The sequence below is a fragment of the Macrobrachium rosenbergii genome, chromosome 31 (assembly GCF_040412425.1).
Source record: "Macrobrachium rosenbergii isolate ZJJX-2024 chromosome 31, ASM4041242v1, whole genome shotgun sequence".
NCBI lineage: Eukaryota > Metazoa > Arthropoda > Malacostraca > Decapoda > Palaemonidae > Macrobrachium > Macrobrachium rosenbergii.
The window spans coordinates 33,057,522-33,078,414 of record NC_089771.1 but is presented as its reverse complement, the minus strand read 5'-3'; the positions used below and the strand labels follow the sequence as shown (position 1 = coordinate 33,078,414).

The following is a 20,893-nucleotide window of genomic DNA, read 5'->3' as shown; positions in this document are numbered from 1 at the left end:
CGCGAGCGCGCCAATATGCGCGTCGGCGTGGGTGTGCATATGAGTGTGTTTGTGTGTGAGAGAGAGAGAGAGAGAGAGAGAGAGAGAGAGAGAGAGAGAGAGAGAGAGAGAGAGAGTATGAATGGAAGGAAGATAGATTTTACAAAAAAAAAAACCTAGACACTTTCGATTCCGGAGGCGAATTTCCACAGAGTCTAAATACTCGCGAAATCAAATACGAGAAATCGGGTTTTGCAAAGAATGCACCTAAAAAAAAAACTGCAATTTTCTTTTTTTCATGAGAAAATTTCATGAGTCAATTATGAAAGAATCAGACGACGCCACCCAGAGATTTATAATGTACACCAAAACCACAAAATTCCTCTTGAAATCCTAGACCCTGAGAGCGAGCCTAATGACGTCGCAGTGACGTTAGTAAGACGTTTGCAGTGACGTCACAATGACGTAGCAAGGGAGAGCAAGTCCGTCGGGTGATTTTCCGCGGAACGCCACTGAATCAGCCATCTCTCTCTCTCTCTCTCTCTCTCTCTCTCTCTCTCTCTCTCTCTCTCTCTCGGCCTCACCCAACTGCGGGAGTCTCAATTCAAGGTCTTGAAAATGCTCATTCGTTCATTCCTAGAATGAAACTTAGTCGGGGCGTTGTACAATTAGCGTGAAGTCATCACGAAGCATTTCCTCTCAATGGGAATAAAGCTTTTTTTCGGGGAGGAGGAGGAGGAAAAAGAGGGGGAGGAGGAGGAGGAGGAAAAAGAGGGGGAGGAGGAGGAGGAGGAGGAGTGGATATATTCCCAATGTCTTCATAAGAGCCCTCCCATAACAACACAGCTTCAAAAATTTGCTGAATACATTTGTCAATGTCAAGTTTAGGACTTTTCAAAAATAATAATTTGAATTAATTAAAAAATTTACTCATTTTAGTACGACTCCTAAATGGACAAAACAATTCTACGGTTATTTTATTTTAAATTTCATTTACTCTTTAATTTTTTGTAGTAAAACATATTTCTAAAGGTACAAAACTGTGGATTTGTTTTCCCCTTAATTATTACTGTTACGTTCAATTTCACTCTCTCTCTCTCTCTCTCTCTCTCTCTCTCTCTCTCTCTCTCTCTCTCTCTCCAGTGTTTCATTGGTCAAATTAATTTTTAATTTTATTTTTAGTCGGAATTTAACCTTAGCGTTGGCCATTTCAAAGACAGGCTTTCGAAACTTGAAAATCCAATAGGACCATGACGGGGGAACGAAAGTTCCAAATAACTCATGTCACTACAGTGTATGCCCAATCCACCACTCAAAAAAAAAAAAAGAAAAAAAATCGGCACCAATAGATGGACTGATTTTAATTTTCCACGAATATACCTTAAAAGTGGATTAAGGCTGTGACGCCGTAAGAAAAATTTTTAATCACGTTTTATTACAGGTATAGAAAAATGAATTTCTGCCAAGGCGTGACTCAAATGCCCCAAAGAAATAGGACAATAAAATTATTGCAATTGTTCCATTGTCAAAAATATTATATTATTATTATTACTGGAGAAACAAATCCCAGTTATGTGTATATACGTATATTTGAAGAAAAAACTACAAATAGCTTTCGGGAACCTGTTCGGTTCCCGAAAGCTATCTGTACAACAATCATGAAGCTACAAATGTCGCTTAATATAAAATTCACGCTACCTCGGGAATATCTCCGATGGGGAATTATCACCGAAGGGGAATTTATAAGTGATAAATGCTACTATGAGTATTTATTATTATTATTATTATTATTATTATTATTATTCCACAGTTTCTCCATTTTAAGACTCATGCTACTACGAGTATTTTTTAGTTATTATTATTATTATTATTATTATTATTATTATTATTATTATTATTGTGCAGTATTCTGACGATGTAATATACGCAAAGATTAAAAGGAAAGACCCTTAAAATATCGCCTTTCATAATTACGTAGTTATTGCAACAATAACATCTACATACAAGAAAAAATAAAATATTTGGCAACTCTCATACTGCGCAGGCGCGTAAGCAAAAGGAAACAACAATAAGGACATTGCATAACGCATTCCACCCGTGATAATTGTAAATAACGAGACACAACAAAATAATGACAATGTTTAATAAGCAATATGACTTCCTCTTAATTGAAAGAAGAGCGATTCCATTGTATTAGCGAGTTAATAGCACATTTAATAGCACATTTAATAGCAGGGGAAGACATGACTGGCGCAATGGCTTACCAAAAGAGGTACGGACGAAAAAAAAAATAGAATAAAAAATAAATATATAAATAAAAAATGAACATAAAAACCTTCGCCCTAAATTGGTTTAATGTAAAAGGATGAACTTATATGAACTTGGTTCTCCAGCTTTTGACGCCGAGATCTCCCTAATGTGATCTCATACAAATGTGGGGGAGAATTGATCTCATAATTTAAGTCTCTCTCTCTTTCTCTCCCTAAATCTCTCTCTCTCTCCTTCGGGCCAGCCCTAGGAGAGCTGTTAATCAGCTTAGTGGTCTGGTTAAACTAAGATATACTTAATTTCTCTCTCTCTCTCTCTCTCTCTCCACCCTCTCTCTCTCTCTCACTGGAAGCTTTCACAGCAAAAACGTCAGATCAACCTCATAACTCTGGCAGCCTCTGCGGTTCTCCATCTCCCACTCAGACCAGAGCTGTAATTTACAGCCGTAAGACAAGATGAGCAATTATACTTTCATACAAAACATACAACATGAATGAAGTTAACCTCGATGCCAATGAGGAGCCCAATAAACCACGGGAATTTACTGCCGAAACGAGGCTAGAGATTGGCCCACTACCAGTCAGCCACAGTTAGAGGTATTGGCTACGCAGTGACGTCAGAGCGCGGCTCCCCCTAGACCAGTAGTCCAGCGGTGAACTTCAGCCTCTAAAATTGCCCTTTTATCATCATCCCCTTTTCCAACAATGCCACCCAAGAAGCTCCTGGGTGACGTTAACGCCCACCCCACCACCTTTCTGGACATTTTATTAACATTCTCGTCTTGTAAAAGGCGAAGTGGACCCTGGGTGAAGTATGCGGCCGCGCTGTGGGGTGGCAGAAGGGGACGACCCAGCCAGGAGGCGCCTAGGTGAAGCGAGCAGGTATTGGCGAAGGGCACTATTCATTCTGCCTTTGCCTATGGTCTATCATTAACCCGTCAAGAAAGGTCACTCAGATGTGGCTGCCTCATTCAAACCGCCAGCCCTACTGCGGTAGAACTTTCAGGTGGTCGGTTTGTGGAACATGACAGACGCCGAATTTTCCCCTACGAGATATGCTAAGAAACCGTTGCTTGATGTTCTTTGCTACAACCCCTTTCGTTCCTTTTACTCTGCCTCCTTTCATATTCTCTCTCTCCTAACGATTGGTTCGTAGTGCAACTGCTTTGAGGTTTTCCTCCTGTTACGCCTTTCAGACCTTTTTATTGAAAGGTTTAACAGGAGGAAAACCTCAGAGCAGTTTCACTATGAATCACTTGTTAGGAGAAGGTGGAGAGTAAGATGGAAGAAAGAGAATATGAAAGGAGGTACAGTAAAAGGAATGAAAGGGGTTGCAGCTAGAGGTCGAAGGCACGCTGCAAAGAGCCGTAAGTAATGCCTACAGTGCACCGCAAGAGGTGAATGGACGGTACTACCCTCCTACGGGATAAAGAATAGTGAGAAGCCTTACAGTCATTTACAATGATTATATTAAACGTGATTAATGATGACATCATTATCAAGAAAGGCTAAGCAGCGGATTACATTAATAAAATTGTGAACTTGATATAAAACCTTTTAATAGTCAAACCTGACGTGGCAAATAACTCAAAATCCACTTCACCAACGAGCGTAACTTCCCTTTAACTCATTCAAGGAAACGAGGCCGGGAAATGAACTTCTGGGCGTCCAGACTTTGGTATAATATTCCACAGGTCACCGATTTCCAACCGCTGCCCTCTGAAATGTTACGTGGGTGGGGCCAAATAAAATCTTCAACAAAATGAAATAAAAGTCAAAACATGACCTAGATGATGACACGATGGAAACCATAAAAAAAAATGGTCTTGGGATTTTTTTTTGTTTTTGTTACTGAAGCAATTCATTTCGAATGGAGAAATCTTGAGAACCTTAAAGCTGAATGTAAAATACCTTTAAAACGGTCAAGCAATTTACATAAATTAAAATGGAAATGGAGAAACAGTAAAATAAAAAAAAAAGTAAAATACGCTCCGAAATTTCTTCCGCGCAATCGATTTTTCTGTACAGCGTATAATGCTTTAAGAACCGAGGCCCTTGAAACTTTCAGCCACGACCCGGTGGTGGCCTATTCTATAGCGTTGCCAGACGCACGATCATGGATAACTTTAACCTTAAATTAAATAAAAACTACTGACGCTAGAGGGCTGCAATTTGGTATGGTTGATGACTGGAGGGTGAATGATCAACATATCAATTTGCAGCCCTCTAGCCTCAGTAGATTTTAAGATCTGAGGGCGGACAGAAAAAGTGCGGAAGGACAGACAAAGCCGTCACAATAGTGTTCTTTTACATAAGACTAAAACTTGGCCAAACGGTTTCTGTTCTACAAATTAAACCCTGAGGCTTGGAAAAAAGTGAAAAATCAGGAAATAAGAAAAAAAAACTACCCTTAATCTTTCATTCCTACACATAAAAACACGACACTCGGAAGAACGAAATGAAAACTCAGGAAACGCTGGAGAGCACTGATAGAAATTTCACTCGGGTCAAAAGCATTAGTAAACGGTCTGCCAATTTCCATAATGAAGACAGGGCTGAGGGATCTCTTCACTCACTAATCCATCACTGGGGGCCTTCGAGATGCTTCCCAGCAAGGCTTTCTCTCTCTCTCTCTCTCTCTCTCTCTCTCTCTCTCTCTCTCTCTCTCTCTCTCTCTCTCTCATTATTGATTCACATTTTCCTCTTCCCTTGCAATTATAAGCAGGGAGAGGAAGAACTCGTTTGAAGGGGTAATGTAGTTGCAGAGAGAGAGAGAGAGAGAGAGAGAGAGAGAGAGAGAAAAAAGAGAGAGAGATACAGAAACCAAGAGAGAGGATGGGAAAAAAGAGAGATTTAAATGAGATACAAAAACCAAAAGAGAGAGAGAGAGAGAGAGAGAGAGAGAGAGAGAGAGAGAGAGAGAGAGAGAGAGAGCACTGAGCATTGCGTTGAAGGGCGCTTCGGCTTAATTGAGCGAAAACTTTAATCAGCCGGAAAGAAACAGCGACTGACCAGTGGTACATACGTGCACGTTCCATTTCACTGTTATACTTCGCACCTGACATCTGATACAACACACCTAGGCTATCATTAGACAGCTCACGAGCACTTGTTTCCCTCTTCGGCGAGCGTGTGGACTGCAAAACTCATTTATCAATTCTGTTGGGTTAATCTATCCACCTGGAATCCAGTATTCCATGAGGTCTTTTGTATCCTAAAAGTCATTGGACTTTCTTCTATTCAAAAGGCAGATTTACCTCTTTTGAGTATACAATATACAATTTAGGCCAAAGACCAAGCGCTGGGACCTACGAGGTCATTCAGCGCTGAAACGGAAATTGACAGAAAGAAGATTTGAAAGGTGTAACAGGGGAAAACCTCAACGCAGTTGCACTATGAATCAAATGTTCGCAGAGAATGGAAAGTAAGGAGGAACGAGAATATGAAAGGAGGCTCTGTAAAATGAATGAAAGGGGTCGCAGCTAAGGGCCGAAGGGACGCTGCAAAGAACTTGAATGTAATGCCTACAGTACGCCGCATGAGAATGAGATGCACTGAATTTTTTTCTCTCTCTCCATTTATTTCCTCTTCCCCAAAGGCATGTCTCTTCTAAACTACACGTCCTCAATCATTCTTTCACAATCTCCCAAACCCAGTTTTTCTCGTTCTCTATTTCCTATCTCGTATATTTCTTCCTGTCATTTCACCTTGTTTCCATCTTTATAAGAATTCCATCGTCAATGTCCACCTTCAGTACAGATCCTCTCTCACTCTCAATCCATCCATCCAATCTTATTTTCCTAAAGCCTCTCCTACTGCATATCAGGTACTTCAAGTAAGGTTAATTACAAAATCCCTTTAGAGTTGGCTACCCCTTTTTCGATGATAATGACAAAAAAATAACAACATCACTTTCAGGCAGAAAGTCCATGGGAAAACGGTCGTCCTTGAATGTACAGGAGAGGGAAAATGGTTGGCGAGGGGCAGCTCAGGAATGGGAAGAAATGGACCACTTGCCCTGGGCAAACATTTTGGGTGAAGCTCTCTGGTCACAAAGATTGGGCCTTTGGGTCTTTGGAGAAAAATTATGAATAATGAGAGAGAGAGAGAGAGAGAGAGAGAGAGAGAGAGAGAGAGAGAGAGAGAGAGAGAGAGAGAGAGATCACATCTTCCACTTCTAACCATAATGTTCTTAAGACAAGTTTTGAAATTAACTGTAGCCCCCCCACACACACACACACAGAGAGAGAGAGAGAGAGAGAGAGAGAGAGAGAGAGAGAGAGAGAGAGAGAGAGAGAGAGAGATTCATGAAAAGAGTGCTGATCATGCTTTTGGATACATTTACAAACGGCATTGAACCACAAGAAAATCTACGGTCAGTGAGCAAAAGGTTAAAGGCACAAACGAGAGCAGTTTCAAAGGCACCAATACTATCTTTAACTCTGAGTCTGTAGTAGTGAAAAAAAAAAAAAAAACAGATACCATTACTCCCAGACCAAAAAATTTACGCACACACAAAATCTCTTAACAATGCTACCATTTACACTCTCCTCCATTTATCCAAATAAAAGTTCTTCTCTAAAATAGCGAATTTCACAATCTAGCTCAAAGGTATGTGTGGTATTTCTGGCAAAATATGAATCCTTGTCGGTTCTTCGCAAAGGTCTCTTCTCGAACATTAGCAGAAAAGTACTGCACAACATGGAATGGCTTTTATCATTTCCCTCAGAAGGTAAAGGTCGCGGTTCCTTGAATTAAAGGTGGCTGGGTATGAATATTTACCGTCATTATGATAAAAAGGGTGTTTTTGTTATCTTTCGCATTGCTTGCAAGAACGCACTTGGGAATGCAGCGCTATACTGCATAACGCTGTATATACAAATAAGCAATTTGGCGATATGTATATGTATATATAATATATATACACTACATCTACTTATTATATATATATATATAAATTTCTGACCCACATCAGCATCGAACCCAGGTTCGATCCTGATGTGAGTCAGAAATTTATTTTTGTTCCACACGTGACTGTGTTGATTATTTCTCTCTCTCTCTCTCTCTCTCTCTCTCTCTCTCTCTCTCTCTCTCTCTCTCTCTATATATATATATATATATATATATATATATATATATATATATATATATATATATATATATATTTTTTATATATATATATATGTGTGTGTGTGTGAGACGCCCATTTCACCTTCCCTTTTAATAAAAGGTTCATACGCCCTCGGCAAACTACAAAAAAAAAATAAAAAAACAAAAAATCTGAAGCTGTTATAATCTAGCGGTCTCGTTGACTATGGCAACGCCTACCCACCCATCTAATTGATCCTTTACTAAAAGCCTCCTATACAACACCATTAATACTTTAGCAGAATAGAAAGGCCTGTGGGAGGGTGGGTGGGGGTGGGGGAAGCAGGTGACTAATCCAACCCCCCACTTGCATCCCGATACATTCACAAGAAAATTCAAACCAATAAGAAATATGAAGCCGAGTCACCACACCCACGGGGAATGCGGTCAAGACCTGTAGCAGCAGTGTACCCGGGGTCTACCTAGAGGGACCCCTGCCCCCGCTCCCCACCACCGCCGCCCCCGCCTCGCTCCAGTTCCAGCACCCATCTCGGTAGCTTTAAACTCACCTGTGTGTGCCTGATATATATATATATATATATATATATATATATATATATATATATATATATATATATATATATATATATATATATATATATATATGTATATATATAATCCTCGCTGGTCATCTGACACGAGGCCTGCAACCCCTGTGATCTTGAGAAAGTGGTTATGTTCCTTGTGATATTAGTTATTTTTGTATTATCGTCTTTATGATATAACTACTTTTTCAGTATCGTCCTTATGACGTCAGCTACTTTTTCAGTATCGTTCTTAAGATGTTGGCTACTTTTTCATTATCGTCCTTATGATATCAGCTACTTATATATTATCGTCCTTATGATATTATTAGCTACTTCTTCCTATCTTTTATTACATTAATCATAACAAACATCAAATTGCTTCTGACATTAAGATCTAAAGCTTCTTCAAACGCAAACAAATTTTAGCTACTTTTTATGTCTTTTATTAATATTAATCTTCATAAACACTAATTTGCTTCTGACAGTAAGATTTACAACCCTTTAAATGCCAACGAATTGAGCCCGAACCTTCGCCTACGAAAGTAATAGGTGAACATCGGCAGCGAAAAGCGGTTTTTGTTACGTCAAAGAACAGACAGTTTGGAGAGAGAGAGAGAGAGAGAGAGAGAGAGAGAGAGAGAGAGAGAGAGAGAGAGAGAGAGAGAGAGAGGCAGGCGCAGTCCCAGTATGTGCCACCGTTGCATTTGCGCCCTTGTTGCTCGCAAAGATTTATATGCCGATTAGCCCCTCGCCAGACCTTCTCTTGCATTCTTTGGTACCTTTAATCATTGCAAAATATATTCTTTGATATTGCATTTTTAAATTAATGGGGCACAGGAATGAGATATTTTAACAAACAATCGTTTTAAATAATTACAATATATAATGTTCAAAGATGAAACTGACATATTGTAAGCCAAAGAACGTAAGAATTTATCTATATCTTTTTAAAGTATATAATTATCAACATAAAAAAAATACTTCAACCTTCACAAACGATTTTCTAACAATATTAAGGTAATATTCAAGAGAATACGTCAGCAATCTGCTAAGTAAAACATTCTGAAAAAAAAAAAAATGCTCTGCTCAGAGAAACGACTGACGCGTTCATCAGAATCAACAAAAAAGCAGAAAACGGCGAATCACACTGAATGGAAGCCAAACACAAGACTCCATTTTCCCCCCAGAGCTCAGTTCAAGATCGTATTGCAAAAGATGTTGCCTCAGCCTGACCTAGAATTAAACAGCATTTAGGCTTTAACATGCAAAGCGACTGGCCGAGATGATGATGGTTCTTCTCCTCTGACCATCTGGCGTGCCTAAGGGGAGGATCCCCCACCGTTATCGCTCCCTTCTCTCCAGAGGCAAACATCCTATAACATCCTTCGGGATTTTCTTTTATAGATTGGCTAAACCGGTTGGTCATTTGGTCAACAAAGCAGCCGTCAGGATGCGTTCTACTTTGCTCAAGAGAATCGTTTAGTCATTATCGAGCGTAAGAGTCAATATGCTACGAAGACAGATGAACAGTAGCCTACAATGCAGATTTCACAAACGGAAATTCTTTTCCATCTCTCTCTCTCTCTCTCTCTCTCTCTCCACCAGTGTGCTGATGAATGATTCTTAGCACTTTGACGAGTGACTGTTGCATTCTTTAAATTAAAATACGTAAAAGTACAAACAAGTAATAACACAATATCTAAAATAATATCTATTTACTATATTAAAAGTTAATGTGGATATGTATATATATATATATATATATATATATATATATATATATATATATATATATATATATATATATATATATTATTTATATACACACACACACACATACACATATGAGAATATATATATATATCACACTTTGAGTAGTCAAAACAACTTCCAACAGAATAAAAAGGAACCATTTCTATATTTTCATTGTCTGTTGTCTGCCCTGGGGCAAAACGTATCTCTGACAGATTTAGCCCAGATTTTTTTTCAATGGTCAATGCCTACAAGAAAGTAATTCTCTCTCTCTCTCTCTTTGAAACAATCACATTCTCTTACAACGACATCATTTCTGGATTTCATTCATTGATATAACCTAACTCACTCTCTCTCTCTCTCTCTCTCTCTCTCTCTCTCTCTCTCTCTCTCTCTCAGGACGTTATTTTCAGTCACTTTTCTCTCTCTCTCTCTCTCTTTCTCATTTGAAAAGAGAGATACAAACATTCTCTCGAAGCAAAATAATTTCTGGATTTCATTCATTGATTTAATCTATCTACGCCAGCTGCCTTTTCTTTCACCCCTTGAGACTATTTCCTGCGTCGAAATGGAACGCCTGACACGACTCTCTCTCTCTCTCTCTCTCTCTCTCTCTCTCTCTCTCTTATTCTCTCTCTGTTATTTCTGCTTGCGGTCGATCAAGCGAAGGGAATTCTTGATCGTGCTTCATGTACCAATTCGGACCAAGTCCCACGGCGATTTTCTCTCTCTCTCAAAGGCAATTCAATTATTACATAAATCTGACACAAGCACTGGGCATACGAAATGAACTGCATAATGAAAAATAAAAAGAAGAATTTATCAGTAGTATTAGACATACTTTTTGACAGTAATATTAGAATGGTTAAGTTGAAATGGAGCCCAGTTCACTGGTATTATATTATCGTAGGGTCTACTAAAACTTCACTAGTATCATATCGCAGGTAAGGTTTATCACATTACAAAATCATCAGACTGCTTATGAATATTTACACAACATGCAAAAAATCTTTCCTGCGCAATACGGGGAACTAGACTCCAGATTCGACTTATAACAGAAGAGTACAGTGTGAGACCCTTACGCTTACTTTGCAAATCATACAGTAAAAAATTATTATTATTATTATTATTATTATTATCTTCCTAAGTGCCAACATTCTTCTGGATGAAGGCGAGGAGCTACTGGCTTGACGCGAAAGCTTCTAGAGAATACTATGTTTATTATATGAAAGAGAAACGAGTAAAAATTGCGCCAAAGTTTCTTCTGCGCAATCGAGTTTTCTGTACAGCCGCTACAACGTATAACCAAGGCCACCGAAAATAGATCTGTATGAGCCGCGGCCCATGAAGCTTTCAGCCACGGCCCGGTGGTGATGGCCTATCCTATATCGTTGCCAGACGCACGATCATGGCTAACCTTAACCTTAAACAAAACGAAAACTACTGAGGCTAGAGGGCTAAAATTTGGTATGTTTGATGATTCGAGGGTGGATGATCAACATACCAATTTCCAGCCCTCTAGCGTCGATAGTTTTCAAGATCTGCGGGGGGACAGAAAACTAAGAATAACTCGTATATAGAAAGGTATAGTCACCTGGTCTATCGGATTCAGGTTAAGATGCCTTCCCCAGTCATTCCTCTGCCATTCCTACTGGCCTGAGCTAGATGAAGGCATTAACTTGTTCATCCACTGGTTCTTTGCATAGAGAATACAAATACCCACATAACATATGCTGAGTGGATTTACACATCCTTGACTTACCGGGTCAAGAATGGCAATCGCAGTGTTTTGTTGGGCTTTCTTATACAGCCGCTACCTAGTAAGGGAAACAGGTTATTTATGGAAGGCATAAGTCATGATTATCTTATATATATATATATATATATATATATATATATATATATATATATATATATATATATATATATATATATATTAATATATATAAATATATATATTATTATTATTATTTATATATCTATGTATATATATACATATATATATGTATTAATAAAACGCAAGCAAATATAAATATACTTATATAAATAAAAATATACATATATTTATTATTATTATTATCTATTAGTAATATTATATACATTTATATATATGTATATATGTACATACATATAAACACAAATATACACACTCACACAAACATAAAAACATATATATAAATACTGTATATATACAAACATGGTTTGTGAGAGTACGCGTGCTTGTGGGCGTATGTGCTAGTGCCGTGAGCACGCGCAGAAGCGAGCGTCTATCAATCCATCTAAATATTACGTAATCCTTGACTTCATTGGAGTACTTCAATTGTTAAAGGAAACATGTGTGATCCAGATATCAGCGTCAGGAGATTCATGACGTCATTCAGAAAAGGTGTCGAGGAAGCAATAAATCAATGAATTCTCATTCTATAAATGTCGCTTTGATATTCGGCTTGCGAACAAGTGTCGTTAAGAAAACTGTCTCGTGATGGACTTGAGAACTTTAGTCCCCCCAAAAAAACATTTAGATTAAAAACTACAGTTTCAGGGCAATGACGTTTTTAGTTTAATTGGGAATAGGGTACAATTCCAATGCGAATAGAAAAAACTGTGTATTTTATTACAGGCAAAATTCATCCAAATGTGTATAGAAAATTTTTTTTACTTTTTAAGACTATCACATTTCCCTTACAAATCTAAGTAACTGTATATATGTATATATATATATATATATATATATATATATATATATATATATATATTATATTATATATATATATATATATATATATATATATATATAATCAATATGTAAATAATCACACACAATCACGTGTGAACAGAAATAAATTTCTGATTCACATCAGGATCGAAACCAGATCTATCAATGTGAAGGCAGGGCGCTGCCCACTGAGCCACAAGTCTAAAAGAAATTGAACCCAAAGCAACTGCACCCAAGGAATTACTTGTATGGCCTCGTGGGCGGCCCCTTGCCTTCAATTGAAAGAACCTGGTCCGATCCTGATGTATTGTCAAGAAATTTATATATATATATATATATATATAGTATATATATATATATATATATATATATACTGTATATATATATATATATATATGTGTGTGTGTGTGTGTGTGTGTGTGTATGTGTGTGTGTAATCGTATATATACATATACATATATTATGTAATCATCCATTACTGGAGAGTCACAAAGAATATATATCTTCAGCTGTTAAATCTACAGTATTATAACTGTGCCGATCGCTAAATCTTACGAGTTCAAGTTCAAGGCGGCCTTTGGTGAAAGTACAAATTCACAGAGAATATCTGAACCATTTTCTCTCAATCGTAAATGAATATTACAGTGGCTATCGATAACAATTACTAATTTTATCTGAAGGTTAAAATTTCATACAATAAAATTAACAAATTATTTTTCGGCTTCAAATATTTTTCCTTAAGACCACTTGTATTAGTAATTTAGGAAGTCAATTGAAACTGACCTTTAAAAAAAATGTGCCGAAGTTTCTTTGGCGCAATCGAGTTTTCTGTACAGCCCATAATGCTGTATGAAACTCGACGTGCTGCAGTACGAAACTCTCAACCACGACCGGGCATCGCACAGTTGCTCCTCAGATGCGGTCGGGTAAAGGTGCATCGGTGGCTGGCACCTATAGCGGTACCAGACGCACGATTATGGCTAGCTTTAATTTTAAATAAAATAAAAACTACTGAGACTAGAGAGCTGCAATTTGGTATGCTTGATGATTGGAGGGTGAATAATCAATATACCAATTTGCAGCCCTCTAGCCTCAGTAGTTTTCAAGATCTGAGGGCGGACGGAAAGACAAAGCTGGCACAATAGTTTTCTTTTACAGAAAACTAAAAATGACCTTAATGGCGTATTGACCGAGTAATCACTTAAAGTCTCGCTTTAAAAATAAAATTACGTGATACCATTTAAACTGCCTCTACTCCCTCCCCCCCCAAAAAAAAAACTTTCCTCAACAGCACGCAACGAAAAATTCTTCAACCCTCCCCCTCTGAAAAAAAAAAACACCTATTAAGGAGTCCTGGAAGATGAAAACATGTTAAAGGCATGTCGGGAACATGTCAGAAACATAACTTTTTACCATGTCCAAGTACACGTATATACCAGTACAAAAATAGTGGACTACCAAGGCATGTGACGAATTCACGGTCGTAATGAGCTCCTTGTTAACTACGTTGGGGGAGAGAGAGAGAGAGAGAGAGAGAGAGAGAGAGAGAGAGAGAGAGAGAGAGAGAGAGAGAGAGAGGGTGGGGAGAAACATGTACTCTCGCGGTGATGGTGGTGGAGGAAGACAGCCTCACAAAAGGTGAATGGTGCATGGGACAGGAAAGGAGAGAGAGAGAGAGAGAGAGAGAGAGAGAGAGAGAGAGAGAGAGAGGAAGGAAGGAGATTTTTCTGTTGCTACACGAGACACAGCATGTGGTACACTAATCTCCTCCCCTCCCTCCTCCTCCTCCTCCTCCTCCTTCTTCTTCTTCCGACATGGCTGACATCTGTTCTCGCAGGAAGTCATCACATAATTCATCGTCAAGTGCATCTCACCTTCTGGAGCTCTGATCTTCAGTTTATGGCTACGCTCGTGGTTTACCCAAATAGGATTGACAGAACATCTACACGAACCTAACTCTCTTGATATGATTACTTATCAAATGTTCTTATACACTCACTGTACATCGTGTGTAGAAGGCAAACGAGGAAGCATAACTTTAATTTGAATATAAATTGATAGTTGTGATTGAAATCTATTTTTTACCACTCTGAAGTATAAAATTCATTATAATCACCACTATTACGGTAGCTGTTCTCTCTACATTATAATCGTCATTGCTATTCCGTAATTAAATATAATGACAAAGATTGTCATTATACATTTTTTTTTTCACTCTGAATTACAGTCATCATTGCTCTCACCAATACCACGGTACAATACTCTCAACATTATTTTACGGACGATTTCCTGACAATGAATCTCATTATATATATTACAACAATATGAAGTACACACATTTCTTCCATAAAATAATGAATAATAGTCTGAACACTTATGTAATTAAGCCACAAAGAATCCCGGGAAAGAACATGAAAGCGGAAATGCCGACGGCAAAAACAGCGTTTTAAATTATTAATTACCAGATTTGCATATGATTACTGTTTGGGGAGAGAGAGAGAGAGAGAGAGAGAGAGAGAGAGAGAGAGAGAGAGAGAGAGAGAGAGAGAGAGAGAGGTCCTTCATTCAAGAAACCAAGCTCAGTCAGCCATATGAGAGAGAGAGAGAGAGAGAGAGAGAGAGAGAGAGAGAGAGAGAGAGAGAGAGAGAGGTATCAGATGCAAAACATTAAAACTGGGCCAGAGAGAGAGAGGAGAGAGGAGAGAGAGAGAGAGAGAGAGAGAGAGAGAGAGAGAGAGAGACCTGCTGGCCGCCGGGTCTGTCAAAGGAAAACATTTCCCTTTGGAAACTGGCCAGAGAGAGAGAGAGAGAGAGAGAGAGAGAGAGAGAGAGAGAGAGAGAGAGAGAGGAGAGAGAGAGAGACCTGCTGGCCGCCGGGTCTGTCAAAGGAAAACATTTCCCTTTAGAAACTCGCCATACGGAGAGAGAGAGAGAGAGAGAGAGAGAGAGAGAGAGAGAGAGAGAGAGCTGATTAACAAACAACCTCGTTTGCCCCCAACGATAGTAGAGCAAAGTTCACAAAGCATCTCTGCTTCGGAGGCGAAGTGAGAGACGGCGAATGGCTTCATTAATATTCTATACTAGTAACATTTGTACACAACAGGAGCTCAAAGTCGTTTAATGAGAGGCAGTTTCCTCGTTCTTTTAATGGCACAGACTGTAATTCTTTTGGCTAATTGAACTGAATTGAATACAGAATTTAGGCCAAAGGCCAGGCGCTGGCACGTATGAGGTCATTCAGTGCTGAAACGGAAACTGACAGTAAAAGATTTGAAAGGTGTAACAGGAGGAAAACCTCAAAGCAGTTGCACTATTAAAGACTGTTATGAAATGATGGAAAAGAAGAAACAGAATATGAAAGGAGCTACAGTAAAAGGAACGAAAAGGGGTTTGCAGCTAGGGTTAGAAGGACGCCGCAAAAGGACCCTGGCAATGCCTACAGTGCACCGCGCGAGGTGCGCTACCTGGTACTCCGCTGCGGGGCTTTTGGCCGACTGCTGAGAACAATTACGGTTGTTGTAAATGGCCTCATCATTCTCAACTGCATTATAATATGCCATTCACAACTATAACAACAACAGAAAAAGCCACCGACGAAAAACAACTTCAGAATCGCTTTCAACAACAAAAATCCTTCGTACTGAAAAAACTCATCCAATTCACCTGTTAGTAACGTGGGCTGACCAGACATCTTTATAGCATTTCCACTACTTTTAAGATTCGGCTTCTGATAACCAGCTGTTAAGAGTGGCCCAGACACCCGAGAAACCCGAGTTGAATCAGCTGATTCGTAGGGAGGTGATGGCGGAGAATTAGGTTCGACGGGATTTCTACCTTTGACCAATTTCTGTATGTCAGAAAGGAATGCCGTTTTGTAAATTATATCAAAACCACGTCAGGTACACGGTTCCAAATAACTGAAGTTTTCCAACCAAAAGACTATGCATATTTAATTTATTTCATAATGAATGAATTAAGTCATTATGAAATTTTTTTAGAGGTCAAATTCATAAAATTGCTTATAAAAAAATTTTTTGCATTGACAATATCTAAAATCAATGTCGCATAATATCGCAAAAAAAGTACTGCACTAAAGTGTATATACCACCAATCCATTAGAAACAAGAAGGCTCGTAAATAACTTAACTACAAAAATCTTAATTTCATTAACAAAAAAAGGAAATATTGCAAATATTCTTCCCTACAGTAGAATACATTTAATGATCCAGTAAAAATCAGAGAGAGAGAGAGAGAGAGAGAGAGAGAGAGAGAGAGAGAGAGAGAGAGAGAGAGAGAGAGAGAGAGAGAGAGAGAAATAGAACTTTAGGCAAGGCATGAGTTCTCAAGCAAATAAATACGAGTACATCACTGCATTTCAATGTGTACAAATTATGCCTTCCATCAATGCTGAAAACGGAAACGAGAGAGAGAGAGAGAGAGAGAGAGAGAGAGAGAGAGAGAGAGAGAGAGAGAGAGAGAGAGAGAGAGAGCCTGCCTTATTGCAAGGAACGAGCTCTCAAGTAAATAAATACATTACAGAACTGCATTTCAATGTGTACAAATTATGCTTTACATCAACAACGAAGCACGCAAACGACTCCATTAACCTCAGAAGTTCGTGCAAATATTTCAGTTCTCACGAACAAAGCAAAACCTTGAAATTCATTACCCGGGCAATATTCCATTTCACCGTACTGAAACACAATGAGGGGTTCAACAGCTAGACGTCTTTTTGTTGCAGAGACATCTAAACCAACGCATTGAAACATTCAGATAATTCAAAGGTGCTTTATATAAGAAAATAAATTTAAACCTAAGAGAATAAATGTAAGTATAATTTAAATCTAGGGGATTAAATCTAAATCAATTTAAACCCAGGGAAATGAATTTAAATACAATTTTTAAACTTAAGAAATAAATTTAAATACAATTTCGACCTAGGGAAATAAATTTCAATACAGTTTTTAAACCTAGGGAAATAAATATCAGAAAGTATAATTTAAGCCTAGGTAAATGAATTTATATACAATTTTTAGCTAGGGAAATAAATTTAAATACAATTTTTAAACCTAAGGAAACAAATATAAGTACAAAATGAAATGGAAAACAATTTTCCCAGTTCTTCATAAAGAGAACATTCAACATTTATGGATATATTACCCAAACTGCCAATGAAAAAAAGGACTAACTTAAACTTCAGGAAAATCCGTAAGGAAATAAATATATATAAAAAAATTTAAACTTGAGTTAATAAATATATAAACAAAACGCAAAGGAAAACAATTTTCCAAGTTCTTTATAGGGGAAACAATCAACATATGCGGATTTACTATGCAAATCGCCAACGAAAAACAGCATCTTCAGAAAAATCCCAGAAAAATCTCAGATATTCTATTTTCCAAGATCAAGAATCCTGATAAGGAGAGCTCCAAAAAAAAGATCAAGGTCTAAGACTCCGGACGGTATCGTGTTCATCTTCATGTTTAAAAATTTCTCTGCAGGTCAAACGCTACGTATAAAAGTCACACAAGAATGAGCAAAACAACCGCCCAGAAATGCGACGCCCACATGAACGAGATCACGTTTACATGCCACATAAGAATGTGCTTATGATGGAACGTGATGTGTTTTTGTCTGGGGAGAGAGGGAGAGGTAGCATTTTAACCACCTCTCTCTCTCTCTCTCTCTCTCTCTCTCTCTCTCATACTTTGAAATTCAAGCCTGCTTGTTGACTCATTAATGTACAGTAATACTAAAATAATAAGTCGAATCATAAAAATACAAAAACACACATATTTAGAAAAGTGTGTTTGTCCTACAACCAGCACTGAGAGAGAGAGAGAGAGAGAGAGAGAGAGAGAGAGAGAGAGAGAGAGAGAGAGAGAGAGAGAGAGAAAAATTGGCCCTTTTAAGTGAATGAATTAAGAAAATATCTTTTAATGGTTACAGAATATTTTTTAATAATATAAACCCAACGAGAACACGACTTCTTCAACACAATCAGGGAAATAAAAAGATACCTGATATTATCCCACAATTCCTCCAATAAAAAACGAGTGTGTTACAACCGCCACTTACTTTTCCTCGTAAGGGGTGACTAATGTTCAGTCAACCAGACGTAAGGTCGCTACTTACTGGCATTGAAATCTCCGTCCGCAATACATCGTAATTATTGTCACACTCATACTTTGATACAGAACCGAATTTGTATTTGATACAGAACCGAATTTGTATTCCAACCGAAGTCTTGTAAAAGGAGGGGCTGACATAGGTTTTGTAAAAGGAGGGACTGACATAGGTTTTGTAAAAGGAGGGACTGACATAGGTTTTGTAAAAGGAGGGACTGACACAGGTTTTGTAAAAGGAGGGCTGCCGTAGGTTTTGTAAAAGGAGGGACTGACACAAGTTTGGTAAAAGGAGGGACTGACATAGGTTTTGTAAAAGGAGGGACTGACATAGGTTTTGTAAAAGGAGGGACTGACACAAGTGTTGTAAAAGGAGGGACTGGGTTTTTGTAAAGGAGGGACTGATGTTGTAAAGGAGGGACTTTTTGTAAAAGGAAGGACTGACGTAGGTGTTGTAAAAAGAGGGACTGACACAAGTTTTGTAAAAGAGTGACTGACATAGGATTTGTAAAAGGAGCGACTGACATAAGTTTTGTAAAAGGAGGGACTGACATAGGTTTTGTAAAAGGAGGGACTGACATAGGTTTTGTAAAAGGAGGGACTGACAGGTTTTGTAAAAGGAGGGACTGACATAGGTTTTGTAAAAGGAGGGACTGACACAGGTTTTGTAAAAGGAGGGGCTGACATAGGTTTTGGAGTAACAGATACCGAACGCTCTGGAAATAGGATAGAAACTACCATTTTGTACAAAGCGTCAAAACATACACACACTTTACCTGAACATTAAGTTCACTTGTATCCACAGTAATTGTTAGAATGTTAGTATATGGATTATACTCACTTAGGTATATATATATATATATATATATATATATATATATATATATATATATATATAATAAAATAAAAAAAATAAATAAAACCGGGAGTGAAAAATAATAAAACAAAAAATCCTCTCGCTCTTGTACTTACCGAAAAAGGCCAGCATAGCAGTTCGGTTTCTGGCAGAGCCCATGCCATCCGACCCTTTCATGATGGCCTGGGAGAGCTTTCTGGGGAGACGGCCTGTCCTGCCCTGCCATCATGTATACCCGTGCCTATGTAGCTGGGCGGGGTTTTGCAGGGCTCAACCTGGACTCCTGAAATTAGGGAAAGGCTTAAAAATGAGCGCAATTGACACATATTTAGGTTCACACCCATGAATGTGTGTGTGAGAAAAATTATGGACAAAATCACATTCAGTAAGTTTAGGTTGCCACCAATTCTCTCTCTCTCTCTCTTTCTCTCTCAGAGAAAAATTATGGACGAAATCACATTCAGTAAGTTTAGGTTGGCTGAATTCTCTCTCTCTCTGAGAAAAATAATGACAAACTCACTATAATATATATATATATATATATATATATATATATATATATATATATATATTAAAGAATGAACAACTATTTATACATCAATAAATAAAGTCCATATAAAAATGACTCCACAAAAGAGCCTTCACACTCTGCCCGTCCGCAAAAATTCATTCTGCTTCGCAAACAACTTCCTTATGAACTCCGATAATTACAAGATTTTCAAAGAATACAATTATGCGGCGAGCAACAGTACAACTCTATTAACTGTGTGAATCTCAAGTTCATTAAAAACCACGTGGCGAAACGCATGCCGTTTATATTTAGTATATATTTTTATTATCAAGATGTATTTATCCTTAAATTATTAGTTAGAATATGCAATCGTTTTCTTCTATTTTGACTCTAAATAGGTATAATAGAAATTATAATTCTGTATAACATGTAATTCTTCAAAATTATACGTAATTACGCACAAAGTTTCTCCTATAATTTTAGTTTTCTGTAAAACTATTGTGCTGGCTTTGTCTGTCCGTCCGAACTTTTTCTGTCCGCCCTCAGATCTTAAAAACTACTGAGGCTAGAGGGCTGCAAATTGGTATGTTGATCATCCACTCTCCAGTCATCAAACATACCAAATTGCAGCCCTCTAGTCTCGGCAGTAGTTTTTATTTCATTTGTTAAGGTTGGCCATTAATCGTGCATCTGGCAACGATATAGGACAGGCCACCGCCGGGCCGTGGTTAAAGATTCATGGGCCGCGGCTCATACAGCACTATACCGAGACCACCGAAGATAGATCTATTTTCGGTGGCTTTGATTAGACGCTGTACAGAAAACTCGTTTGCTTCAGCGCATTTTTTACTCGTTTAAAGGTAATTTTCCTCTCGAGACATAGAGAAATAAATAACCTTGTACTAACTGAAGATACGAATGTTTTAAAACTAACTTATCACAAGCAACATTCTTTTGAATACTACCCTTCACATGCTGCCCACTGCAATAATTCTGATCTATTGCTAATCTA

General features: G+C 38.0%; 1 protein-coding gene across 1 annotated transcript in view; it reads right to left on the bottom strand.

The window, feature by feature from the left end:
- LOC136855521 (dual oxidase-like) overlaps positions 1–19,599 on the bottom strand; it is a 163,056-nt gene extending 143,457 nt beyond the window's left edge. The window contains 2 exon segments of the mRNA XM_067132636.1: positions 19,487–19,571; positions 19,573–19,599. Coding sequence (XP_066988737.1) covers positions 19,487–19,571; positions 19,573–19,599 — 112 coding nt within the window.
- Positions 19,600–20,893: the final 1,294 nt, after the last annotated feature.